Source organism: Podarcis erhardii (genome assembly GCF_964252035.2).
Source record: "Podarcis erhardii genome assembly, chromosome: 6".
NCBI classification, from domain to species: domain Eukaryota; kingdom Metazoa; phylum Chordata; class Lepidosauria; order Squamata; family Lacertidae; genus Podarcis; species Podarcis erhardii.
This window is the reverse complement of record NC_138510.1, coordinates 27,827,593-27,854,944: the sequence shown is the minus strand read 5'-3', so window position 1 is coordinate 27,854,944 and position 27,352 is coordinate 27,827,593. Positions and strand designations below refer to the sequence as shown.

Sequence of the window (27,352 nt, the reverse complement as noted above, 5' to 3'; positions counted from 1 at the left end):
GCTGCCGCCGGAGCACAATTTCTGTTCTCACCCTGAAACAAAGTTCTTAACCTGAGCTACTATTTCTGGGTTAGTGGAGTCTGTAACCTGAAGCGTCTGTAACCTGAAGTGTCTGTAACCCGAGGTACCACTGTATTAGGCAAGCTTGGCAATTTCAAAGTTGTCAGCTTGGTTTACTGAATGCACGTGAAACGAACCTGCAACATTAGACCACTCTAATGTAAAATTTCCAGTGGAGATTACTGTGATTTGCATAGAAAGATTTTCCAATTGAAAATGTTTGGGGGACTCCACGTGATCACTAAGGCTGGGCTCTGCGGTTCAGGATAGAGCACATGTGTTGCTTGCAAATGATTCTTGGTTTGATTCCCAGAATCTCCAAGTAGGACTCTCAAACCATGGTGAGAGTCAGTGGGGAACAGGGGTGGGGAGATTTGAGCCCAGGGGCCAAATACATCCCTCTAGTGCACTTTTGCCCTGGAGACTCACCCTTGGCTACTCTTCTTTCTCACTCCTCACTCACTCCCACTCTCCCCAAATCACAGCTCTCACACGGGCCCTGAGATGCACCCTCCTTGAGTGGTTTTTTTCCTAACTGGAATGTATCCTTGAACTCCGATAATGCCTCCAGCTTGCCTGGATAGAGGATACAGCAAGGCGGTGTGCATCTTACAAAATTGCAATAAGCACAATAAAAACATCAGTAAATATTGGTTGGCGAAAAGAAAGAGTCCTGTCTGAATGACAGCAATTTTCTGGAGATGTCTAAAACAATGAAAGAATGATTCCTGCCTATCGCTTACTCCCCTGAGGTTCTTTCCACCAATATTAAGAGTGGGGAAATGCAAGTAGTGCCCCATGAAAGGATCTCAGTGATCAAGATGGAAAAGTATGCAGTAATATTAGTGAAAATGTGTTTATTAGGGGAGATTCACAGTAAAAAAAAAAAGTTGACATTCTTGTGATTTTCTTTTAACCGTGGCAAATTTCTGTGGAAACTGTACATAACTGAGTTTAAGATTAGAGAAACGAGATGTTGAGAGAAACTGAAAATGACTTATTTGCCTGTCCCTAGGCTAGATCCCAGCTACATTGTAGGAAGACAGTTGGTGATGAACGTGAAGTTTATCCAAGTCAGGATGGAATCCTAATAAAGATGGATGTGGACCAGAGCAGTCTGGGAAAGTGAGGCTTTAGGGGACTCCATGTGAAATTTTTCACCGTAAAGTTGCAGCTGGAGTGAAACTTAAGAGATCGACGCAGCTTTGGGTCAAGCTGTCCTCTTCACCTCCAAAACATCTCATCCTGATTCTCTAAACAATCTCTCTGCACTTGACCCAGCACTTCCTTGCAGAGGAAGAGGCTTATTATTTACAGCACATACTCGGTGGTAGAGTTAGCCTGGCCTTGAATAAACGAAGATGGATCAGCTGCTTTCTTATGTATGAGCTGTGCCTAAGATTTAGATAGAACTTCAGTTTTGCTGGTAGAAATTCTAGAGTAGATATGTTGTGGTTGAGGCAATCCCAGGCTCCATGCCCAAAACATGAATTTTTAAGCTGAAGAGTGAAAAGCTAAAGTTATGAAAGTAACCGGTCTCGATTATGTTCTGTTCCTACTGAAATACTTTCTTGAAGATAAGTAGGGATGTATGGATATGTCAGTTTTTCTTTCTCTCAGCTTCTCATTTCCAATCTTAAATTCAGATTTTCACATTTCCATGTCAGTCTGCATTAAAAAGAAGGGGGAGGGGCTTTTTTGTAAGGAATTTGATAGTGTTGGCAGTTCCCCTAGAAATCTGATGAGGAGCTATGCATTTGGGACCTTTTTCGGAGTTAAGTTATATCTTAACCCATAGGAGCCAACTCCTAGGGGCCAAAGTCCCTTTGAGGCCCCCAATAAAATATTTGAGGGGGCCATCCCCCCAAGTTGATGGACATTGCCATTCAAATGCTGTGTGTGCACCACATCTTGTGATTGATTATGGATAGCATAATAATAATAATAATAATAATTTATTATTTGTACCCCGCCCATCTGGCTGGGTTTCCCCAGCCACTCTGGGCGGCTTCCATAAAAACCAGAAATACATTAAAATATCACAGATTAAAAACTTCCCTGAACAGGGCTGCCTTAAGATGTCTTCTGAATGTCAGGTAGTTATTTATCGCTTTGACATCTGATGGGAGGGCGTTCCACAAGGCGGGTGCCACTACCGAGAAGGCCCTCTGCCTGGTTCCCTGTAGCTTTGCTTCTCGTAATGAGGGAACCGCCAGAAGGCCCTCAGCGCTGGACCTCAGCGTCCGGGCAGAACGATGGGGGTGGAGACGCTCCTTCAGGTATACTGGGCCGAGGCCGTTTAGGGCTTTAAAGGTCAACACCAGCACTTTGAATTGTGCTCGGAAACGTACTGGGAGCCAATGTAGGTCTTTCAAGACCGGTGTTATGTGGTCTCGGCGGCTGCCCCCAGTCACCAGTCTAGCTGCCGCATTCTGGATTAGTTGTAGTTTCCGAGTCACCTTCAAAGGTAGCCCCACGTAGAGCGCATTGCAGTAGTCCAAGCGGGAGATAACTAGAGCATGCACCACTCTGGCGAGACAGTCCGCGGGCAGGTAGGGTCTCAGCCTGCGTACCAGGTGGAGTTGGTAGACAGCTGCCCTGGATACAGAATTGACCTGCGCCTCCATGGACAGCTGTGAGTCCAAAATGACTCCCAGGCTGCGCACCTGGTCCTTCAGGGGCACAGTTACCCCATTCAGGACCAGGGAGTCCTCCACACCCGCCCGCCCCCTGTCCCCCAAAAACAGTACTTCTGTCTTGTCAGGATTCAACCTCAATCCATTAGCCGCCATCCATCCTCCAACCGCCTCCAGGCACTCACACAGGACCTTCACCGCCTTCACTGGTTCTGATTTGAAAGAGAGGTAGAGCTGGGTATCATCCGCATACTGATGGACACCCAGCCCAAACCCCCTGATGATCTCTCCCAGCGGCTTCATATAGATGTTAAAAAGCATGGGGGAGAGGACGGAACCCTGAGGCACCCCACAAGTGAGGGCCCAGGGGTCTGAACACTCATCCCCCACCACCACTTTCTGAACACGGCCCAGGAGGAAGGAGCGAAACCACTGTATAACAGTGCCCCCAGCTCCCAGCCCCTCTAGACGGTCCAGAAGGATGTTATGGTCGATTGTATCAAAGGCCGCTGAGAGATCCAGCAGAACTAGGAAACAGCTCTCACCTTTGTCCCTAGCTCGCCGGAGATCATCAACCAGCGCGACCAAGGCAGTTTCAGTCCCATGATGAGGCCTGAATCCCGATTGGAAGGGATCCAAATGGTCCGCATCCTCCAGGCGTGCCTGGAGTTGTTCAGCAACCACGCGCTCAATCACCTTGCCCAAGAATGGAAGATTTGAGACTGGGCGATAGTTGGCCATACTGGCCGGGTCTAAAGATGGTTTTTTAAGAAGCGGTTTGATGACCGCCTCTTTCAGCGGATCTGGGAATGCTCCCTCACAGAGAGAAGCATTCACCACCCCGCAGAGCCCATCGCCCAGCCCTTCCCTGCTTGCTTTTATTAGCCAGGATGGGCAAGGATCCAGGAGACAGGTGGTTGGTTTCACGCGTCCAAGCAGCCTGTCCACATCCTCGGGGGTAATGGATTGAAATTGATTCCATGCAACTTGACCAGACAGAGCTCTAGCACTCTCCTGCCCCAGCCCTGCTCCCACGGTGGTGTCTAGCTCCTTCCGAATATGAGTGATTTTATCTGCAAAAAACTTTGCAAAATCGTTGCAGGAGATCTTGGGGTCTTTACAAAGCCCCGGTGGTAAAGGTGGTTCCGTTAAATTACGAACCACCTGAAAAAGTCTCCTGCTACTATTTTCTGCAGATGCAATAGAGGCGGTGAAGAAAGTCTTCTTCGCCGTCGCTATCGCCACTTGGTAGGCTCGACGTTGAGCTCTAACCTGTGTCCGGTCAGATTCGGAGTGAGTTTTTTGCCACCGACGCTCTAGCCGTCTCAGCGATTGTTTCATCGCCCTCAGCTCCGAAGAAAACCACGGAGCTGTCCGGGCTCCATGCAATCGGAGAGGGTGCTTCGGAGCCAGACAGTCGATAGCCCTGGTTAACTCCGCATTCCAGCAGGCCACCAGGGAATCAGCTGAAAGGCCATCAACATGGGATAAGGCATCCCCTACCACTCTCTGGAAACCATTTGGATCCATTAAGTGGCGGGGGCGGACCATCCGAATTGGTCCCACCTCCCTGCAGAGGGGAAGGGTCGCGGAGAAGTCCAGTTGCACCAGGAAGTGATCTGACCATGGCACTTCTTTTGTTTCACTTTTACTTAGTGTCAGATCACCCACGTCACTAGAGGTGAACACCAGGTCTAAGGCATGTCCATGACTATGAGTTGGGCCAAACTTATTCAGGGACAGCCCCATGGAGGCCATGCTTTCCACGAAGTCCCGAGCAGCCCCTTGTAAGGTCGTGTCGGCATGGATGTTAAAATCCCCTAGGACAACCAAACTAGGTGTCTCCAGGAGAAAATCCGCCACGACCTGAAGCAGCTCAGACAGGGAATCCTTGGTGCAGCGGGGAGGTCGGTACACCAAAAGGAATCCTGTACTGCCCCTATTGCCCAACTTCCAGAACATGCACTCAGAAAACTGGATCTTCCCAGTAGGACGCCTGGTGCAAGCTAGTGACTTCCTAAAAATCACTGCAACCCCCCCTCCCCGCCCACATGACCTGGGTTGCTGTGCGTAAGAGAAACCTGGTGGGCAAGCAGCGGCAAGGACAGGCCCATCTGCTTCCTCCAACCAGGTCTCTGTCACACATGCCAGGTCAAGTCCTCCATCCACAATCAGGTCGTGGATGGCAGTGGTTTTATTCATCATTGACCTGGCATTACACAGCAACACCTTCAGGTCATGTAGGTTTCCCCTATTGATTCCAGTATCCATCCGGTCAAGGCCAGACCCGGAGGCAGGGATAGTCTTCAAACAACGACTAAACCTGCCTCCTCGGTAATGACATGGTCTGGTCTTAGCGTAACTCCGCCTCCTGCCCATGATCACCGAGATCGGATGTCCCAGTGCTTCCCCCCCTGTGGAACTTGTCCCAGCCATCGTGATGGCTGGGGCCCCACTCCCAGGCAGCCCTGATCTAGCCCCTTCAAAACAAAACATAAACTATACAGAACCAATAAAACAACAACAACAACAACAAAAAGGAACAGAACAATTATGCTAAAATTAATCCCCAACCAAATATCCATCCCACCCACCCCCAGCAATGGAAAAAAAGAAATAAAAATTTAAATTGCCACCGACTGCTTGAGGACATTTTAAAGCACATTAACCCCCTGGAACAGGGAAGCAATGGCAAAACACTTCCCACCCTTCCCAAGAGTTTGTTCCAAAAGTTTGTTCATGGGCCACGCCCCCTGGGCCAGTTGGAAAAGGCCCTGGAAGGGAGCAGGCCCTGCAGTCCTCACCCAGCCGATGGTCCAAGGCTTCCCCGCAGCAGGAGTCCCTTTATAGCCAGGAGAGAGGGCCTGGGCCACGCCCCCTGGGCCAGTTGGAAAAGGCCCTGGAAGGGAGCAGGCCCTGCAGTCCTCACCCAGCCGATGGTCCAAGGCTTCCCCGCAGCAGGAGTCCCTTTATAGCCAGGAGAGAGGGCCTGGGCCACGCCCCCTGGGCCAGTTGGAAAAGGCCCTGGGAGGGAGCAGGCCCTGCAGTCCTCACCCAGCCGATGGTCCAAGGCTTCCCCGCAGCAGGAGTCCCTTTATAGCCAGGAGAGAGGGCCTGGGCCACGCCCCCTGGGCCAGTTGGAAAAGGCCCTGGGAGGGAGCAGGCCCTGCAGTTCTCACCCAGCCGATGGTCCAAGGCTTCCCTGCAGCAGGAGTCCCTTTATAGCCAGGAGAGAGGGTCTGGGCCACGCCCCCTGGGCCAGCTGGAAAAGGCCCTGGAAGGGAGCAGGCCCTGCAGTTCTCACCCAGCCGATGGTCCGAGGCCTCACTGCAGCAGGAGTCCCTTTATAGCCAGGAGAGAGGGCCTGGGCCACGCCCCCTGGGCCAGCTGGAAAAGGCCCTGGAAGGGAGCAGGCCCTGCAGTTCTCACCCAGCCGATGGTCCAAGGCTTCCCTGCAGCAGGAGTCCCTTTATAGCCAGGAGAGAGGGTCTGGGCCACGCCCCCTGGGCCAGTTGGAAAAGGCCCTGGAAGGGAGCAGGCCCTGCAGTCCTCACCCAGCCGATGGTCCGAGGCCTCACTGCAGCAGGAGTCCCTTTATAGCCAGGAGAGAGGGCCTGGGCCACGCCCCCTGGGCCAGTTGGAAAAGGCCCTGGGAGGGAGCAGGCCCTGTAGTCCTCACCCAGCCGATGGTCCAAGGCCTCACTGCAGCAGGAGTCCCTTTATAGCCAGGAGAGAGGGCCTGGGCCACGCCCCCTGGGCCAGCTGGAAAAGGCCCTGGAAGGGAGCAGGCCCTGCAGTCCTCACCCAGCCGATGGTCCGAGGCCTCACTGCAGCAGGAGTCCCTTTATAGCCAGGAGAGAGGGCCTGGGCCACGCCCCCTGGGCCAGTTGGAAAAGGCCCTGGGAGGGAGCAGGCCCTGTAGTCCTCACCCAGCCGATGGTCCAAGGCCTCACTGCAGCAGGAGTCCCTTTATAGCCAGGAGAGAGGGCCTGGGCCACGCCCCCTGGGCCAGCTGGAAAAGGCCCTGGAAGGGAGCAGGCCCTGCAGTCCTCACCCAGCCGATGGTCCGAGGCCTCACTGCAGCAGGAGTCCCTTTATAGCCAGGAGAGAGGGCCTGGGCCACGCCCCCTGGGCCAGCTGGAAAAGGCCCTGGAAGGGAGCAGGCCCTGCAGTCCTCACCCAGCCGATGGATAGCAGGGCTTACCTCCCCCCCCCCCTCATATTTTATTCAAGTTGGCACCCCTGTCTTCAGTTATGCTCAACCTGCATATATGGATAGAGAACATGAATACGTTGTGTGCCATAAGTTTTCATTGATCAGAGAATTGATGCACAAACAATTTTAAATAATAATAATAATAATTTTATTTATTATTGATACCCTGCCCATCTGGCTGGGCTTCCCCAGCCACTCTGGACAGCTTCCAACAAAATATTAAAAGACAGTAATGCATTAAACATTAAAAGCTTCCCTAAACAGGGCTGCCTTCAGATGTCTTCTAAAAGTCTGGTAGTTGTTGTTCTCTTTGACATCTAGTGGGATGTCCACAGGGCGGGTGCCACTACTGAGAAGGCCCTCTGCCATATCTCCCTATCTCCATTTGTTGGGAGACATATCTTCAAGTTCTCGCACTTCAGGTTCAAGGTAGTTCTGTCATTGAATATGGTCAATGACAAATGGGGCCTCCATGGTTAGCTGCAGTGTATGTATGCTGAGAGCAAATATAGTGTGGTACTATATCATGCCTTGCCTGAAGTTCCAGGGCATGTTGCTGGTTATTGCTACAAGCAGAATGCTGGAGTAGAAGAACCCTTTTTTTAATTCTTCAAGCTCTTGAGTCAAAGTGCAATGGGTTTCTTTGTGTTTTTCCCATAGCAAAACTGTCTTCTGAATAAGTTTGTTTTCATGCTCCTTTCTCAGGGCATCAGGCCAGCAGTCTTATTTTATTGCTGTCTTTATTATGACAAAATGTGGGCAAAACAAATTCCACAGTAGGTTTCACTAGTTAAATATTCGGAGGTGCTGTTCTGTCCTTTTATTGGGAGAGACAAAATAAAAGACCAGGCAAATATCACATGGGAGGACTTTATAAAATAAAGAAGGGCAGTAGCGCTCATTAACTCATTTTTCTCAGCAGCTGGAATCCAGAGGCATGCTCCTTTGATACTGGAAGAAATGGCTAGTGGCCAGTAATAGTAGCCTTATTTTCCATGAATTTGTCTAATTCACTTTTAAAGTCCTCCAGTTTGGTGACCATTCAGGTTCTTCATTGTCCATTGCATATTTGCACATAGGAGGGGAGGGATTTTTAAAAGCCTGCTTTTATGTTTCTCTCTCTCTTCCTCCTTCTGTGACATTGGCCTTGATCCAGCATTGTCAATATAACTGCAGCTATCATGGCAGGGCAGGAGGAACTGTGATTGTAGAAGGAAAGGCGAGTTTTCTTAACTATATGGCTTCCTTTAGGTTATCATGGTGAAGCTTCTTGATTGGACTGGAAGAAACTTCTGGTCCAGTCAATTTCACTCTTAAGGTAAATTTAACGTGCGTAGGAATTTTCCTTGCTTCTGTGAATAGGTTGTGTTAATGCACTAAAATGAAACAAGCCAGCCCAGTTCTGTTCATCACTCTTTAATAGACAACCACAACAATTGCAGCAAAATCTATACAAGTCTACTGAATGTCTCACTGACCTGGGCAAATCATTTCAGCATTCTCCTTTGAGAAAGGAGGATAGTGCTTGTGCTGTGATGCGCAATGCATGTTCGTAAAATGCTTGGAAAGCTTTGAATGAGAGGGACTGAGCTTGTGCCAAGTATGATGTATCAAAGGGGCAGCTCCTCTGCCTTGTGATCTGTGTCTCACAGAAAGGCAGGACAATCCCGGGTAGTATCCTTGGAAAGGGAGGCTGTCGTTTACAGGACATCACTCGCTGGTTTCCGAATTTTGCTTCTGCACTCCTGTCCGAATAAGGTTAGAAGCTTCCTTTTGCAGCAACCGAGTTTCTTCCCTAGCTCCAATAAAGTTTGCTTATTTTGTTTTGTGGGTGGATGCATGAGAAGGGCAAGGTCACTTCAGAACAAATGTATCTCTGTGTGTATTTCTTGTGATTGCTGCCAGTGGAACAGTTTGCTAACTTTTTCCTCCTCCCTTTCCTGTAGATCTCATAAAGCACGGGCGAGAGAGGTTAGAACAGACGGTCAAGACCTCCAGTTCCAGACTGTGTTCCTAGTGAGTATAATGCTCTTTCTATTAGGGGGTCACTGTCGCTTTAAAGCTGAGCCTGATCATAATCTCCCACAAGCAATAAGCAGTGAATTGAGCTGGCTGGCACGGGGTGTGTTGCAGAGGGAAGCATCTCTTGCACAAACTGGGACTTGTTGCTCAGTATGGCTTTGTTGCTCAACTCTGCTTCTGATGAAGGCTTTTACTCATGCAGATGTAGGTAACGCTGCTAAATGAGACGTTTCAAAATGAGATCCTTTTGAGCAGTGGTGTCTATTCACGGCTTGCTTTGAAATAAGGGGCTTCTGTGGAACTGTAGGACTTACAAAATAAGGGAAGGGGTTTGGGCTGCCTCGCAATCTCTTGTGGAGAGGGGGTGGAGAGTATTAAATGTCAAAAGGTTTTGTCTTGTAACTTTCCTGCTAGGTAGAAGGGGAAGCTTGATGGTCAGGATTTCCCCTGGGGCTTTAAGAGCAAGAGTGTTCTTCCTATCAGCATATCAGTAAGGGGGATGAATATTCACGTTGTTTATATTCATGTGCTACAGTTTGTGTCACCTGGTTTTGTTGGCTGATATTCCTTATTTGGGGGCAGGGGGAAGGAATGTACAATATGAATGTCTGTCTCCCACCCACTAATAAGGGGGTCTAATTGCCACTTGGAGGTTGCCTTTGATCAGCAAAATGCTACAGGATGGAGAAGGGTTGGACCTTTCCCTTGATTCAATTTTGCCAGCTCCCAGGGGCTGCTTTTAAACTTTGAAAATGACACTGGCATTGTGTGGACTTTGGCCCCTAATTAAGGCACCTAGAATAGGGATATGGCATCAGAAATAGCAAGCATGCATAAACATTGCATCTCTAGTACCAGCCACTGTGTGCTAAAAGCAGGAAAGAGGACATATAACTATTTTGCTGCTGAGGGTTTAGTTTCTTACTGTCTTGCATGGAGACAGGAGAGGGGTTAATTCTGTGCCCATCTGGTATGCGGCTGAGACCCTACCTGCCTGCGCACTGTCTTGCCAGTCAGATGGGCCGGTTACATCATCTGTATTCACTAATAATAAAATCTCAGTTCTGGGCTTGATAGAATACACACTTAATAAACAGCTCCCTCAGGTGTTATTTTTCCACCTATGGCTGACAACTTATCCCTCTAAGTTAGAATAACATCTGCGACTTGAGGGCTCTCCCTGTTGAGGCAGAGGCTAGAGTTGCCCTGCTCTCCACATCTCCGAAACTGACTGTTGTCTTGTTTTTCACAGTGCTGAAAGGGTTGCCACCTTAATGGACCGTTCCAAAAGCCACGATGAAAGCCAGGTAAGGTCCTGGTACCTTCTTTCTTAAATGTATTTAGATGGGTTCAAATATGAAGGTGGAGAATTTTAAGAAGCTCAGTTCCTTACCCGTCCAAGGGTGTCTGTGGGGAGGGGGACTGGAAAGCCTCATTCATTGCAGTAGGTTTTGCTGGTATGCATTTACTGTACCAGAAAGCTCCACCTTCTCTCACACTGTTGCTCAACCCTGGCGGTCTTAGCTAATGTCAGCTCTGTACTTCTGTCATTTTTTAGCCTTCATCACCAACGGACAACATCAACCTTGGACCTTCTGCTAACCCCAAGTGAGTGCATGCAAAAGTCAACACATTTTGCAAGGTTAAGAAATGCAATGAAACTCTACTTCACTTTCCTTAATTTGCTCTTCTGAGGTGTCTGGAGCTCCTGAACACATGTTCTGTTTGCAAAAGCGAAGTGTTGGATTGTAGGCAAGGCAGGGTAGGTGGGAGTTTTATCGTACCTTGTTGGTGACGTCACAGACACTAGCCAGTATATGGTCAAAATACATGCAACCCCACTCCTACCAGCACTCCAGGTAGCTGTGCCACTGTTAGCTGTGTGTGTGTGGGGGGGGGGGAATCATGTATTTCCAGCAATGACATATTGCGGTTTGAGAGCTGGGAAAATGCAATGTCACTAAAACAAAAGTGCTTCCTCAAATTAAGACATTTGTATTGTGTGCAACAAATCAATATTGTTCATAAAGGTTGCATAACAGCATCGAATGGGGTATAGCTATGTTGCTTGTTCTCACTATTCTTGTCACAACCCTTATCTCAGTAGGTGCTTGGGACATACTATATTGCAGTCACACAACAGCAATGGATGTACTAACTGTGAAGGAAAAAAATCTGTGTTTCTGTGAAGAAAATGCAATTGGTTATTGCAACGACATTCCTGCAACAAAAGCACAGCCTCAAGGGAAACATCCCCACTTATCCCAACAATTGTGTGATCTATTTATCCTCCTAAAAATGCATTTGTCCTCCTGTTGCCCACCCCCACAAGCTGTGTAACCCCAGCACATACATCTCTCAAACAATGAAAGATAAAGCCTTAGTATCAAGACAAGCCAATCTTCTTTTACTGGGGAGAGACGAAGAGCTCTAACTACACTCTTGATCAGAGATTGTGGATCAGCTTTAATACTTTGGGAAACCTGGGTTTGTGAAATCCCCAGTCGCTCCTTCGTTCTCTGGCTGCGAGTTGTCTCCTACAAAGGTGGGTGGGCATCAAGTTTGAGAACATCTGCTTTGCTTTTCCCCTAGAACCCAAAGATCCACTAGCTGGACCGAAATACAAAACAGTGGCTTAGAGACAAGGGACAGAGATGCATATAGAATTGAGGAAGAGGGCACATCTGGGTGCACTTTAGGCTAGACATTTGTTTGCAGTGCTGAGCTGATGGGCCTTTCACACACATTCTGGGTATCCCCTCCAGCCTCAGATTTCTTTGTTATCGTGGACTAATTTAGGGGAAAGCTCCTATTGTTAAAAGAATTGGGAATCCAAAATCTTTGGTGATCTACTATGGATCACCCAGAGATCTATATTCTGCCCATCCCTGGTGTTGTTTTGGATTTGTTTGGAAGGAAGAGCCAGATAGAAATGTTGTTGTTGTTGTTGTTGATACAGTTCTAGGAGCTCTGAAACAGATTTGTGTGGAGTAGGACAGCTTTGGAGTCCATGTTACAATCCCTCATGCTCATCTACTCCTAATAATTAGCATTTCCAGCAGGGGAGGGTAGCTGCAGCCCTTCAGCTGTTGTTTAGGTCCCAGCTCCCACCAGCTGCCAGCCAGCCTGGCAAATTTTCAGGGTTGATGGGAGTTGGAGTCCAACCACATCTGGAGGGTCACAGATTCCTCAGCCCTGGTACTCAAGTTTGGAAGTAAAGAGGGCTTCAGGTTTGTGTATACAGATAATCCCTGATACAATAGCCATTAACCCAAATGTCCTTTCTATCACTTCCATGTGAGAAGTCCTATGTGAGAGCTTCCATGTGAGAAGCTCCTATTTTCTGCTTGGTTTTCCAAAATATGTACCTTAAGCTACAACAATGCACTAGTTGAACTCTTAGCCAAGTAATCACCCAAGAGAATAGCAGGTTATCTGGTTATGAAGAGTTGAATGTCTGTAAGAACGGTAGTGGTAGTCAGCTGATGTTTACTCAGAATAGACCTATTGAAATTAATGATCATGACTAAGTTGGGTCCATTAATCTCCACTCTGAATAAACCTTAGCTGACTACCATCCCGTGTCTTTATCTGCCAGGACAGAATGATGGAATTGAGGAAAGAATAAAATACAGCTGTGTGTCCTTCTGATGTTCTTCATTGGTTGTGGTGGAGAGAATCTAGCTGACTGAAGAAAAGAGCTTTGTGTGTTTTACTCTGTTTCCTTTTTCTAACAGTGCCAAGCCAACAGATTTTGACTTCCTAAAGATAATTGGCAAAGGTAGCTTTGGAAAAGTAAGTGGCCTAGTTTGGAAGAATTCTATTTATTTACTTTTATTACTGTGTCAATGACACTTGGCAACTATTATCCCATTTCTTTTCCCACTTTGCTTTCATACGCATGGCTTCTGGTGCTTTTGAAATGGTGCCCTAAATTCTAGCATTTGTACCCACAATGTGATTCTTCCGCTCCCCATTTGTTATTGCTATTCCTGCTCTTTAGTCTGCCGCTTCCTTTTGCCATCTTAAAGTAAGGAGCTAGAACGCAATCTGGAGAATGGTTCCTTCAAGGGACTCAGGGTGTTGAACCTAGTCCCCATTTTTATCTTCTCAACCATCCTGTTAAGTGACCATCATGGCTTAGCAGGCATTTGAACTGGAACTCCCTACGTCTTAGCCTGATATGCTCTCTCACAGCATCTCAGTGGTACCTTTAAAGGGCCCGTTTTAATAATGAAAGTCGTATTAAGAAGTTTAAATACCATTCTCTTTTCAATTTTACTTTTGTGCCTAAGGTAGGGAGCAGTTACTGTGTGCAATGGATTAATTAGTGATAAGCTGCTGCTGCTCTTGATTATTGGAAATCCAAAATATGTTCAGTTATGCATTGATTCACCCCAACACTAACACCAAATTGTTCCTAGGAATGGGACCTGCTGATTGGCACAATGGAGGAAGCAAAGTCTCCCTGCCCTGTACATTGTGCAGCTGCCAACTTGGCATGCCACTGTAATGTGAACATAAAACACTGACCAATTAGTTAAGGACGTGAAAGCTGGACACTTCTTTTACCCCCTCTGTCTTTCAATCCCGCTTCAGGTCCTTTTGGCGAAACGCAAATCTGACGGGAGGTTCTATGCTGTGAAAGTTCTGCAGAAGAAATCTATTCTCAAGAAAAAAGAGGTATCATTTCAAAGGAATCTAGTTTCACTTTCAGCAAATGAGTTTTATTACTCTCTCCCCATGCTCTGTATAACGTGCCCCCCTCTCTGTGTGTGCGTGAGAGATTCTATCTGTGTCTATATCTGCAGGAGCACAACTCTTAATAGCTCTTCAAGGGAATAATTTCTCAGTTTTGAAAGCTATTTTGTACTTGCCATCTCCCTGGAGTCAGCTACATTAGTTTTAAAAAAAAAGTGTTTAAAATGCATTATAACACTGTGACACTAGATGGCGCTGTGGAGTTCTGTCTTTCAGCAACGTTATTTCCCATTACAGTATGAGGTTTACAACACATTTTCCTGAAATGTTTTTTGCTTGTGTCTAGATCCAGCCTCTGTCCTAACCAAAAAAAAAAACATGCCATTGGTGAACTGCATCACATTGGTCTGAAGGCCAAACTGCACACAACGCTAAATGTGTCCCTTGTAGATGAATGAATCGTTCTTCTTTCTTTCTTTTACTCTATAAATTGCACTTGTGGGGGTCTCAGGGATGGAAAAAAGAATCCATTTCAAATGGGTTTATACACAGAAATTTGGCAGTCACAACCTGACTGTGCTTCATTGAGCTTCCGCTTATGTCTGAGCACCCATGCATTTATTTTTCTTTTTAAAGCCTGAGTAATTATATGTAAAATTATACATACATTATACTTGTAATATGCATGAGAGTCAGCCCTTGTAGAATAATAAGCATTTTCATACAGTTGTATGCATTGTTGTATGTATGTATAACAATGCAAATAATATACGAGAATATTTTGCATTTTTGTTGGAGCCAGTACAACAACCCCCTCTCTTCTTGTTGAGATCAAAGAGTAAGGTGGGGATTAGAAAATTAAAACTGGTGTATAGAAGCTAAACATCAAGATTTTCAGAAAATCCCATCCATGGCTCCAATTAGGACCCCAGCTCTCGCTCGAGGAGAGGGAGGGGGTGTAACCATTCCTCCCATGCCAGAGATCCATTTAAAATTCCTCCTTCCCTTGAAGTTGCTGTTGACCTTTGCTAAAAACATTTATGTATATGTGTGTGACTGTAGTGAATTTAATTTTAAAGCGAAACAAAGCTTGATCTGTGAACTTAGCCCTTCCTCCTCACCCCCCCCCCCCCCGGTCTCGGTTCTTCGTAGCAAAATCACATAATGGCAGAACGCAATGTGCTCCTGAAGAATGTGAAACATCCTTTCCTTGTGGGGCTCCACTATTCCTTCCAGACCAAAGAGAAACTATACTTTGTACTGGACTATGTAAACGGAGGAGAGGTGAGTGAGTGTCCGTTTTTTGCATCACGCAGAGCATTGGGTTCTGTCAGTGCTATCATTCTGGGCTTTACCTTCCAAGTGAATAGGTGCAATATTAAAAGTCTTCTGAATGATTTGGCATATGTTCAGTTCTAGTTATCATATTTAATACGCTGTACCCCTGTGGTCTTCAACTTTTTCAAACTTAGGACTACTTATTTATTCATCCATTTAGACCATTTGTACACCACTCTTCAGCAAAAAAAAAAACTCCCAAAGCATCTTACAAACAATCAAAACAAGGCAGTCCCTGCCTGCAGGCTTACAATCTTAACAAAACATGACAGACAAGGGAAAAGGGACAGTGAGGGATGTTAGAGAATTCCAACGAAAATGGAAACAGGTAAAGAAATTGCTTGTGGTCACTTATTCATCCTGTATCAGGAATGGAAATTGGTCTACTGAATGTGATCAATATTTATTGTTGTTCTTGCAAATGATACATCACTGATTGCATTCTCTCTCCCCCCCCCTATTTGCATTGAAATGAATGGTGTAGAACAACATAATGACAACATAATGTACGTAATTAATTACATAATTTATATAAGCTACATAATTCCCCCAGCCCAGTGCTTCCAGATGTCTTGTACTGTATCTCTGATGGGAAGAGTTGAGGTTCAAAACATCTGGAGGGCACCAGGTACCTGAAATAGCCGAGGAATAGGGCATCGGGTTGAATACTGAATACTCGGCATTCCATGAGTGTGGAATAATGAAGCTGTTTTCTGAGGAAAGTGTGTCAAATCCAGATGACCCTGTTATAAGCAACCTGTTAAGTCTCTTGATTCAGGCATAGAAATACTTACAGAATAAGTTTTCTCCAGCCTCAAATTCTCCCATCTTGGTTCATAGCTCTTCTTCCATTTGCAAAGAGAACGTTGCTTCTGTGAACCTCGAGCCCGATTCTATGCAGCCGAAATGGCCAGTGCGGTGGGCTACCTCCATTCACTGAACATCATCTACCGGTACAGTATTTTTGCAATAACAGCAGGTAGCTTTAGTAAAACATGTTTCATAGGAAGCAGTTTCAATAATGATGCTGATGCTGTCATACATTAAGTTTGGAGTGTTTTTGTTTCAGAATAGTATTGCCTTTAAAGAAGATAAAAATGTAACTCTTCTTTTTTTTATAAAAAAAATAGAGTTTGGAATGTCAACCTCCCCCCGCCACCCCGGCCACTAAAGAGTTGATGAACTAGATTAGTAGCGGTCAAGAGGCAATCCTCCATATCACTAACCATTCCCTGTTTGTCCTAATGTGTTTCTTTCCCACCCCAGAGCCACTTAACAGGGGGGTGGGAAACCTATACCCCTCCTGTTGTTGGACTACAGCTCCCATTATTCCTGGCAACTGGCCATGTTGGCATGGGCTGATGGGAGCTGGAGTCTTACCCAGCAGTGCAATTTTCCATCACTTTTTTTATCGGATCCTTCAAGGTTAGAAAAGTGGCAGGATGTCTGCACTAAAAAGTGTGGCATAATGACCAAACATTGTGCCAATGAACAGATGATCTAGAAACGCTAGAAAATAAAGCAAGTGTATAAGAGAACTGATTTCATTGGTATGTGAAAGGTAACTCTAGAGACTTTTTGGAATCTGCAAGATGTAATTCTTTTAACAGATACATCTAAGCACTTGAAGCTGGAGAGGAGGATTCCCTGAAATCCCACCAGATTTTAATCACCATATTCCCACCTCCCTTATTCTCTTTCCTCCTTTCTTTAGGGACTTGAAACCTGAAAATATTCTCTTGGATTGTCAGGTATGTATTTATGGATTCTTGCACATCACTGTGTGATCTACTTCAGTTGTTATTTGTTGGTAGGAAAAGTTTTGTAATCATACTGGGACAACCAAGTCAAATAGGAATGCAAAAGTGGCAAAATATGGAATACAGCGTCCTAAGGAGCTCAGTATTTCTCCTTTTTCTTTTAGGGCCATGTTGTACTGACTGATTTTGGACTTTGCAAAGAAGGAATGGAGCCAGAGGAAACAACATCTACTTTCTGCGGCACCCCAGAGGTATGATTATGAAAACACGTCTATGTGTTTCAATAGGTGATTTTGTCTCTGCTTTGACTTTTCCAAGGAACTGAGCACCACCACTGAAAATGGACTGTGCCAGCTGGGTAGGCGTTTTAGTCCTGTAGGCTTACGCGGAGTAGTCCCTACTAATGTCGTTGTACCATGGCACACATTGCCATTCTCTATATCTGGGATCATGAAACTAGTGGTCATGGGCATTGTGGTACTATCAGACACCCCTTGGTGCCTGCCAAAGCCCTCTGCCCCTCTCAAGTTGTGATTTATTTATTTTTAATTCAGGTTAGGTGTTCGTTCTTTTTTCTTTTTTAGAATAAGTGACAGTTGGATTGATGGAAAATGAAATGCAAGTAACAGCCAGATACCCATGCTCTTATGGGACCCATATGGAGATGCATTGCCTGTTTTCTGCTTGCCCATTTGTTTTGCCTGATTTTTTTGTGGGGGGTGTTGCAGGCTGTTTTGACTGCTTTGGTTTTTGGGGGTTGGCTATTTGTTGGAAGGTGCTTTTTGTTTGGGGGTTGCTGCCTCGTTGTTGTTTTTAAATCTGTGTTTGTTTTGGAGTGTGGGTGGATGTTTTGCTTATTGTTTGCCCTTTTTCCATATGTGAAATGGGTATTCTGTGGTGCCCATGACACTTACTTACATTTCTGAATGTGCTACCTGGCCCCCAAAAGTTGAGGACATCTGCTCTAAATCTAAAACAAACAATAGTCAAAGTACTGTTTTGGCAACCAAAATGGTCAAAGGCCTGGAAACGATGCCTTATGAAGAACGGCTAAGGGAGCTGGGCATGTTTAGCCTGGAGAAGAGGAGGTTAAGGGGTGATATGATAGCCATGTTCAAATATATAAAAGGATGTCACATAGAGGAGGGAGAAAGGTTGTTTTCTGCTGCTCCAGAGAAGCGGACACGGAGCAATGGTTCCAAACTACAAGAAAAAATATTCCACCTAAACATTAGGAAGAACTTCCTGACAGTAAGAGCTGTTCGACAGTGGAATTTGCTGCCAAGGAGTGTGGTGGAGTCTCCTTCTTTGGAGGTCTTGAAGCAGAGGCTTGACAACCATATGTCAGGAGTGCTCTGATGGTGTTTCCTGCTTGGCAGGGGGTTGGACTCGATGGCCCTTGTGGTCTCTTCCAACTCTATGATTCTATGATTCTATGATTCTACTGAATCTGAAGCTGCAAATTGGTCCCCTTCTCTTCTCTGCCAGTTGTGTGAACTCTGTAGGGACAGTGGACATCATGAGCTGAAGTAACTTATAATTCTGTTACGAGGAGCTGAAAGTGTCAAAATTATGAATTTAGGCCTGAATTGGAGGTGTGAGGCTATGCTCCTATTTAAAACATGCTGAGTAATCTGTTAACAAGCCACGGTAAAAACAAAAAAGGGTTGTTAAACTTAACTTGAAACTGGATGGGTTGAATTTCTCCTATCCTTTTTCCTCCCCACCCCGTACTCCAGTGAGAATTTAGAAGCATTATACTTTATGACAGGAGTAGGGAACTTGTGGCCCTACAAATGTTATTGGACTCCCATCAACCCCAGCCAGCGTGGCCAATGGACAGGGATGGTGGGAGTCATATGTTTTCATACGACAACACAGGGCAACAGTCTGTCACATAAAGAAGCTTGAATCCTCCAGATGTTGCTGGACTACCAATCAAGGATACCTATGTGATGCTGTGGTCTAAAGCACTGAGCCTCTTGGGCTTGCTGATCGGAAGGTCGGCGGTTCAAATCCCTGTGATGGGGTGAGCTCCCGTTGCTCTCTCCCAGCTCCTGCCAACCTAGCAGTTTGAAAGCACATCAGTGCAAGTTGATAAATAGGTACCGCTGTGGCGGGAAGGTAAATGGCATTTCTGTGTGCTCTGGCTTCTGTCACGGTGTTCCATTGCTCCAGAAGCAGTTTAGTCCTACTGGCCACATGACCCGGAAAGCTGTCTGTGGATAAACACTGGCTCCCTTGGCCTGAAAGCGAGATGAGCGCCACAACCCCATAATCACCTTTGACTCAGCTTAACCATCCAGGGGTCCTCTACCTTTTTCACCTTACCTATGTGGCTTCTGCAAAGTTACAGGGACACTTCGTGGTGGTGTGCTCTGTTTTTAAATCTTCTTGTCCTTTCACAGTATTTGGCTCCAGAAGTGCTGAAGAAACAGCCCTATGACAGAACTGTAGACTGGTGGTGCCTTGGAGCTGTTCTCTACGAAATGTTGTTTGGTTTGGTGAGCTTTCAAAAACTGACGTTGCTTTTGCAGGCAACAGTTCAAGTGCTGAAAGTGGTTTGAAAGAGAATCCTAAACTGTGGGCAAGCTGATTTAGACCACAGGCAACAGTGGGACAAATGGTTTTTACAGGTGTTTGGAGCAATAGAAAAAGCTGCCATCCTGTTTAACCAGATGCAAAAAGCAGAGGCGTTTATACCCATTTACAATGATTCCTCATTCAAGCCACTTTCAGCTCTTGGAAAGAAGTCCCACCCCACCCCACCCCAGCCACTTTAATAGTGATATAATCCAGAAGCATTCAATGAAGCTGAATGTTGGGGAGACACAGGAAGCACAGAAACAACAAAGTTTGAAAATGGAATTTGCTACCACAAGGTGTGGCGATGGTCACCAACTTGGACAGCTTGAAAAGGGACTTAGACAAATTCACAGGCAATAAGGCTACTGGTTATGGTGGCTACATTGCCTCCAGTATCAGATGCAATATGTTGTTTTTTGGTCATGTCCGACTCTTCATGACCCCATAGGTGCAATATGCCTGCCTCTAAATACTATTTGCTGTGAATCACACGTGAGAGAGGGCTATTGCAATCATGTCATCCTTGCAAGCTTCCCTTAGGCACTTGTGGGAACAGAACACTGGACTTTGATTCAGCAGAAGTTTGTCATATGCTAACTCACACTAGTCTTACACTATTGACATGAGCCTGGCTCCTCCTTACTCCTCTGTGCCAGTGGAATTAGCTTAGTACAAGCATAGCCCAGGCATAGCTATGTTTTGGGTACAAAAGTTGATCGTTCAGCAGCTGCTAACATTGTCCTGTATCTGACTAATTCCTTCCAGTAGCACCTTAAAGACCAACTAAGTCAGTTCTTGGTATGAGCTTTCGTGTGCATGCACACTTCTTCAGATACACAGTGTGCATGCACACGAAAGCTCATACCAAGAACTGACTTAGTTGGTCTTTAAGGTGCTACTGGAAGGAATTTGTTTTGTTTTGACTATGGCAGACCAACACGGCTACCTATCTGTAACTGGATCTGACTGTTGATTTGTGTTTGTAGCAACCTGTTGCAAACAGTGTCACAAATTGGTGCACCATATATGAACCATAAGTATTTGATTCCCAGCTGTGTTGGCTACCTTTTGCTTGAGTGTAGGTTAGACTGAGGTTGCGTTAATAAAACAGAGCAAGCTGTGCACTGCATGCTTAGTCATTGCTAAGCAACTGATGATTTATCTGAAACATTCCACAGTAGTATATAAAGCAAAATTTTAAGAAGCACTATCCCCTCCGTTTCCTAGCTCTCCTGTTGAACTGTAGAAAAAAACAACCAGCATGAATTTGATGTCTCTGCAATATTGCAATGCATGCTTCTGCAACTTGACTTTTCTCCTTCTCCTTCTCCCCTCCCACTTCTCTCCTATCAGCCTCCGTTTTACAGCCGGGATGTGTCTCAGATGTATGATAATATTCTGCACAAGCCACTTCAGATTCAAGGAACCAAGACCATAGCAGCTTGCGATATCCTGCAAGGACTTCTCCATAAAGATCAGAAGAAGAGGCTGGGAGCCAAGACAGACTTCGTACGTTTAGAGCGCTAGTCACCATTACTCATTCCTTGTTTTCACTAAGAATTTAATCCTTCCCCGAGAGAGCAATATTTTAACACCTGTTGAAACACCTGCAGCCTCCCATTTTCTGTGTCAGTTATTGGCTGATCTGCACTGTCCCCTGTCATCTTTGCTGCTCTCTTGTCAGGTTGTCTCCACATCCTTCATTTTTATCCTTCTGCCTTGCATTGATTGCAAAACCCCTAAGATGTGACCATGTCATTTCTATGTTGTAGGGGACTAGAGACTCTGCTGCGGCTGTGTAATCAATGTTTCATATTAGCAGCTAGCACTGGGTGAATCTGTCAGTCTTGGTTTCTCTCAATTTCTCATTTTCCGTCATTAAATTCAGTCTTTCACATCAGTTTACATAAAAAAAAGGCATCATGAAAATTAATTGGCATTTTAGCATGAATTTCTCCCAACACATTTGTATGGAATTTCTCCTAATATTTTTGCAAACCAAAATGCATTTTGTATCTTGTTTTCCTTAATATATGCATTTTTATGCACGCTTTGCCCTAGTATATGCATATTTTGCACACATTCTTTGACTGGAGAACTGCACTGCAAAATTTGTAGAAGTGCGAATTCTTTGGGTGCATTGGAAAGGGTGAATGAAATAGGTTCACCTTTAAATGTGAACTGAACTGAAATTCTTTTCCCATTCCTTTTCCCATTCCTGTTAGCAGCGGTGATAATAACTCCAAGGATAATAACTCTTCCAGACTGGTATTTTTTTTTAAATGTGGATGTATTCTGCAACATGCCATGGGCACAATAACAGTACTTTAGTGGTGGATTTATACAGACTCGTTCACATATCATTCTGCTATATTAGTTGTTTCGCAGTGTTCCTCCAATGTTATCCTATTATTGCTATCTGGAAGGGCACTATTGCACTTTGGTGCAACAAAAGTGGGACCAAAAACATGGGGACATTTTATACCACAGCAGGTATTTATGAGATATGCACTGATTGAAAATGAAGCAATGAGTGGTATTCAACTGAGTTTTACTTACAGCAGACTCACTGAAATGAGTGAACATGGCTAAGTTATGCCCAGTAATTTCAATGGGTTTACTCTGAGTAAAATCTGAAATAGCTGAATACCACCCAGTATGTACACACCAAAGCTTTTGAAAGCAGGACCACGTATAACTGCCCTGATACCATCATGAGCACAAATCATCATGAATGCACCATAAAAAGGATGTCTGGGGAAACCCAAGGACGAGTAGAAGCAGTATGGGGATAAGATCAGAACAGGCAACACATTCAGTACAGAGGGCTTTACACATTCAGTACAGAGGCTTTCAGTACAGTATTTAATTGGCTGCGAGTGATCGCTTTCATTGCATACTATGATACTTGAAAATATGTCGACATTTTCGTATTCATTTCTTGGCATAGTTGCTTTGCCCACCATGCAGCTTGATTTTGTACGTTGGTGCTGCTGCTTTCTTTTAATTAATGTACTGTTTTTGGAAATTATATGCATGCAAATACATATTGCTGACTGTGTTTACAGAAAGCTGTGTTCACCTGCGCTCTGCAGGAGGGAAGTGCTTAAGAGATCTCAGATGAGCTGAGAGATGGCCATGATGGTGCTGTTTATTTGAGGTGGGGGGGGGTGCATGGAAATTTAAACGTACAGGTTTTTGTGAGTGAATGTGCCCAACATTTAAGTTCTAAGAATTTATGGCTTACTCTGGAGTGACATTCATTTTCTTCACAGCTTGAGATAAAGAACCACGTGTTCTTCAGTCCAATAAACTGGGACGACTTGTACAGTAAGAGGATCACACCTCCATTTGACCCTAAAGTGGTAAGTGGAAAGTTTTCTATTTCGTAACGATGAATAGAGACTGGGCATTATTTATTTTGAACTGTTTTATCCCACTTTTCAGGAGAAAATGCTTCTAGAGCAGCTTACAGATAGCAAGGGGTAAGACAGTCCCTGCCATCAAGCCTGCAGTCTAAAAAGACACAAGAGGAAAATGGATGGGGTAGCAAGGTTCAGGCACTGCTTCTTATTGTAATAACCAGCTGGAATGGATCAATTTGGATAGGATGAGCCAAGAGTTGCTAGTATTTTCAGTGGAGCCAATGGAGAGCCCTTGTAGTCCCATCTTCCCCTTTCCTAGAGCCTAATGGAATTCCGCAGTTGGGGAAGGATCCTGATGGAACGTTAAGAAATGCTTAAAGAGATCACCTGCTCCATCTTCTTTTAGGATTTCTGGGGCAAGATCATACAATCCAAGTCAAGGTAACTTGTGGTCCTTCAGATGTTGCTGGACTCTAAATCCCACCATCTTTGTCCATTGGCCATGCTCATTGGAGCCAGGGGGAGCCGGCATGCAACAACATCTGGAATGCCACAGGTTCCTCATGCCTGATATAACTGGTCACGGAGCTTCCTGACTTCATAGGATTGTAGATTTGGAGGGGATTCTGATAGTCATCTAGTCCAACCGCTTGTGATGAAGGAATCGGAGCTAAGCTTGCAATATGCTGGCCAAGTCCAAGCATCATAGCAATGTGTTGGTCATTGGGGTTGCATAATATCATTTGCCTCTCAACCAGGGTTGGAAATGGTATCCAGTTCTGGTTTAGAAGAGCCATAGTTTGCTCAGGCTTGACATAACATTACATAACAATTGCCCTTGTGTCCTGTCTGTGGGCTTTCAGCAGGTATCTGGTTGGCCAAAGTGGAAAATACAATGCTGGACTTGACAGAAGATCCAGCAGGGATCTTCCTATGTTACCATCTCCTCTCTCATTAATAATAAAAAACAGTATTAGTATTGCTGTCATAAGCGGAGGCTTGCAGAATAGAGAAAAAATAATTTCCTGTTCCTCTTCAAGGCTGGTCCTGCTGATCTACGGCATTTTGACCCAGAATTTACTCAGGAAGCGGTCTCCAGCTCCATCATCCGTACCCCCGACTTTGCTACCAGTAGTTGCAGTGCAACAGATGCTTTTTTGGGATTTTCTTATGCACCAAATGATGAAGACTAAAGCAACCTATGTCAACAAGGCTTGAGAAACCCAGTTTTGCTCTCCATTTAATCAGAGAAGAAGCCACTACCCTCTGACTAATCTTCTAACTGGAACAGAACCAAGCTTTCCTTCCATGACATATAAGACCTCATAATGTGAATGCTCCTCTAAAGGAGGAAATGCTGATTATTCTAGCTAGAATTGTTTTATTTGTACAAACTTGAACACATTTAATGATACAATCTTGTGCCAAAATTGATGTCCTCTTATGAGAATGCAGGCTAACCTCTGTTTGAATTGCCACCCAAGGTATTCTGGATAACCAGCTGTTCTGGGCTCAGTGGGTTTATAGTAGGTACACTACCTGTTCAGATATTTTCTCACCTTAGTTTGTGGTCCACCTCAATTGGGTCCATGTTCTGGCTACATACTCTTAGGGAGTAGCCAATGTAGTTCATACGTTGTTGGACTACAGTTCCCATTATCTCCAAGCTTTGGACATGCGAGCAGGGGATGATGGGAGTTGTAGTCCAACAACATTGGTTGCTACAGGGGATTCTTAGAAAAGACCTTTGGAAGAGAATCCAGGAATCCCCTCCCCAGTTCCTTGTAGCTGGTCCTTTTACAGCTTTTGCACAGAACTGTGTATTTCCAAATTGATTGCCTCTGGAGCTTTCTTTCTTCCTTTTTTCCTTTCAGTATTATGAACCACAGGTGATGCCACCTACAATTTGCATGAGTGTTTCTTTTCACAGCTGAAAGCATTGCTCTCCAGCTAAATGGCACTGATGGGAGCAGCTCTATCGCACCACACCTGCGCTAGATATAGTGATTTGTGATTTTAACTTGGAAATGTTGATAGCACACTGCTTACATTTTTAGTAATTGTATTTATTTCCTCCTTTTATCTGGAAGGTGTGTAGTGATAAGCATCTGGTCATAACTACCTCTTTACTGCATAGATAGAGAACAGCCAATGGATTTTCTTTTTACGAAGATAAAGTAAGGAAAAATATAGGTCTGTTTTTTTAAAAGACCTGCCTATTAAGAACTCCTGAGCAGAGATGAATTGTACCAATGTGTGATCTTTTATTTACAAAACTGAGAGCTGGTGCAACTATAGCTGCCACAAGGAGTAGTGTCATTACCCTCATTTTATACAAAATTGTTACCTGTCCCAGGATGTTTCTATGGAACCCGTTAATCATTGATCTCTTAGTCAAAATCATTTAAAATTATATATTCTTCTTATGCTGGTAAGGGATCTTCCTACAAAACATGGATATAAAGGTAATGGATTAAGTAACAAAGCAGGCTGATTCTGGAAATAAATTTCCCCTGCTACCAGCTAAAGGTAAAACACATCCACCCTGATTAATTATGAAGGTGGGATGTGTTGAGGTGACTAGAATGGGCTGCCAGTATACATATAAGCACAAGTGTGAATGTCATTGCCAACCTGAAATAATGCAGAATGATAATTTTTATTTTGCTGTTTAAAACAGCACAAGGATCAAGGTGCAAACTTGGGGTGTGGAGGATTCAACTGTGATAATATATACTACAGAAATAACTGCCAGTTTTGGTGCCTTTGTACCTCTTAAACACCTGCCTTTAAAAACAAAACACTATGTCCATGTTTAGCTTGAAAAGCATCCACCATCTCTGTGCATTTTAATTTTTAGACACTATGGATGTTTAGATATGTGTTAAGAAATGTGTCTAGTGTCCAAGCTTGCTGTGGGATTTTCTTTTTGCTTGCTTGCTTGCGTTTGTTGTCAAGGCTATGGTGGGGGGAAATATAATAGTCCTTGCATGACTGCTCCTCTTTGAGTGTTGTGGATATGCTGATATAACTCCATAATCATGTTGAAAGATCCTTGCATTTTCTCTTATGTTCTCTTCCTAACCCCAGTTTTTATTTTGTTGAATATTTAAGAGTTTAATAAATAAAATAATATATTTTAAAGCAAACTGTTGCATGACTGATAAAAAACACAGTGGGTGTTTTTTATGGTAATGTTTAGGTGGCTGTGTAAAAAGTAACCATATTTTTCTGTCCTTTTTAATATCTGTCCAAGATCTTAAGTACTAAATGCAAACCAGACAGTAAAGGGAACAACAAGGTTCCTTAATACTCACCATTTAACTGTGTACACATCAGCCTAGCTAAGTTACCTTTCCCTACACTGGAATTCCAACAGACTTACTTAATATTTCTGGGAGTCTCAGCAAAGCACTTAATAAACTTTTTTGGTATTCTACAAATTGAAGCACATTGCTTGTTTTAGTAAGCATAGTCTTGCCTTTCTAATGTGACGTATCTGCTTTTTCTTTAACAGCTGCAAAATAATATTTGCATCATTGTATGGAAGCAAACATCGCTTCCCTTTCACTCTTAATGCTACCCGATGAAACCCTTAGGAGTACACATCTGACAAACTTACCAATAAATAAATATACAAGTAGGGAAGCAGAATTGTTACTAGTGATAATCATTTTCACAGGTTAGTTAACCAGCAAAATGCAACTAATGAAAACTAAAGCTGTCCTCAGAAAGGATATTCTGGAGTTCAAAAAGTTTCAAAAAAGGGCAACCAAAATTATCAAGGGGGTGGAAGAACTCCCCTATAAGGAAAGTTTGCAGCCTTTGGGACTTTTTAGTTTAGAGAAAAAATGAAGAGGTGACATGATAGAAATTTATGCATGGCATGGATACAGAAAGGTTTTTCTTCCTCTTTCATAATATTGTGTACAGCCAATGAAATTGAATGTCGGGAGATTAAGGACAGCTGAAAGAAAATATTTCATGCAGTGCATAGTTAAACTATGGAGCTATAATGGCTTTCATATACAATTAGACCGCCATGAATCTGTCTAACAATGTCTACTAGCGGTGGTGGAGGCAGTATGCTTCTGAACACCAGTCAATGGAAATCACAGTTTTCCCACAAGCACCTGGATATTGGACTAGATGGGCCACAGGCCTGACCCAATGCTTTTTCTTATCCTCACCTGAAAACACACAAGGTAGTCTTGAGAGAATAGTAGTATTGGAGTAGTATTGGAGAATAATTGAAATGGGTTGGGATTCAGTTCCCTAGCCTACATGTTTTGCAATACAGTGGTACCTCGGGTTACAGACGCTTCAGGTTACAGACTCCGCTAACCCAGAAATAGTACCTCGGGTTAAGAACTTTGCTTCAGGATGAGAACAGAAATCGTACTCTGGCGGTGCGGCGGCAGCGGGAGGCCCTATTAGCTAAAGTGGTGCTTCAGGTTAAGAACAGTTTCAGGTTAAGAACGGACCTCCGGAACGAATTAAGTACTTAACCTGAGGTACCACTGTATAGCCAAGTAATGCACCCATCTTCAAATGGTCATTATTGAAATACATTAGAGAGGGGCTGCAATTCTGCACATTGACCTGAAAGCCTCTCATCCCTTGGTTCTGTCTTGCAAGCAATTGCAAACTCTCTTGGAGTGTTCTCTT

General features: G+C 44.6%; 1 protein-coding gene across 10 annotated transcripts in view; it reads left to right on the top strand.

Annotated features, from left to right (window-relative positions):
* SGK2 (serum/glucocorticoid regulated kinase 2) overlaps positions 1-26,127 on the top strand; it is a 40,298-nt gene extending 14,171 nt beyond the window's left edge. For 8 of the 10 annotated variants that reach the window (XM_081867948.1, XM_081867950.1, XM_081867956.1 and 5 more), the window contains 13 exons: positions 8,859-8,928; positions 10,187-10,241; positions 10,493-10,542; positions 12,672-12,729; positions 13,534-13,617; positions 14,788-14,919; positions 15,814-15,926; positions 16,688-16,724; positions 16,898-16,984; positions 19,142-19,237; positions 20,673-20,828; positions 22,595-22,684; positions 23,725-26,127. In XM_081867948.1, the coding sequence (XP_081724074.1) occupies positions 8,859-8,928; positions 10,187-10,241; positions 10,493-10,542; positions 12,672-12,729; positions 13,534-13,617; positions 14,788-14,919; positions 15,814-15,926; positions 16,688-16,724; positions 16,898-16,984; positions 19,142-19,237; positions 20,673-20,828; positions 22,595-22,684; positions 23,725-23,877 (1,181 nt within the window). In that variant the 3' untranslated portion in view covers positions 23,878-26,127. Of the gene's footprint in view, positions 1-7,293; positions 8,671-8,858; positions 8,929-8,985; positions 9,139-10,186; positions 10,242-10,492; positions 10,543-12,671; positions 12,730-13,533; positions 13,618-14,787; positions 14,920-15,813; positions 15,927-16,687; positions 16,725-16,897; positions 16,985-19,141; positions 19,238-20,672; positions 20,829-22,594; positions 22,685-23,724 lie in introns of those variants that run through there. The other 2 variants (XM_081867957.1, XM_081867955.1) reach the window with 2 other exon arrangements.
* Positions 26,128-27,352: the final 1,225 nt, after the last annotated feature.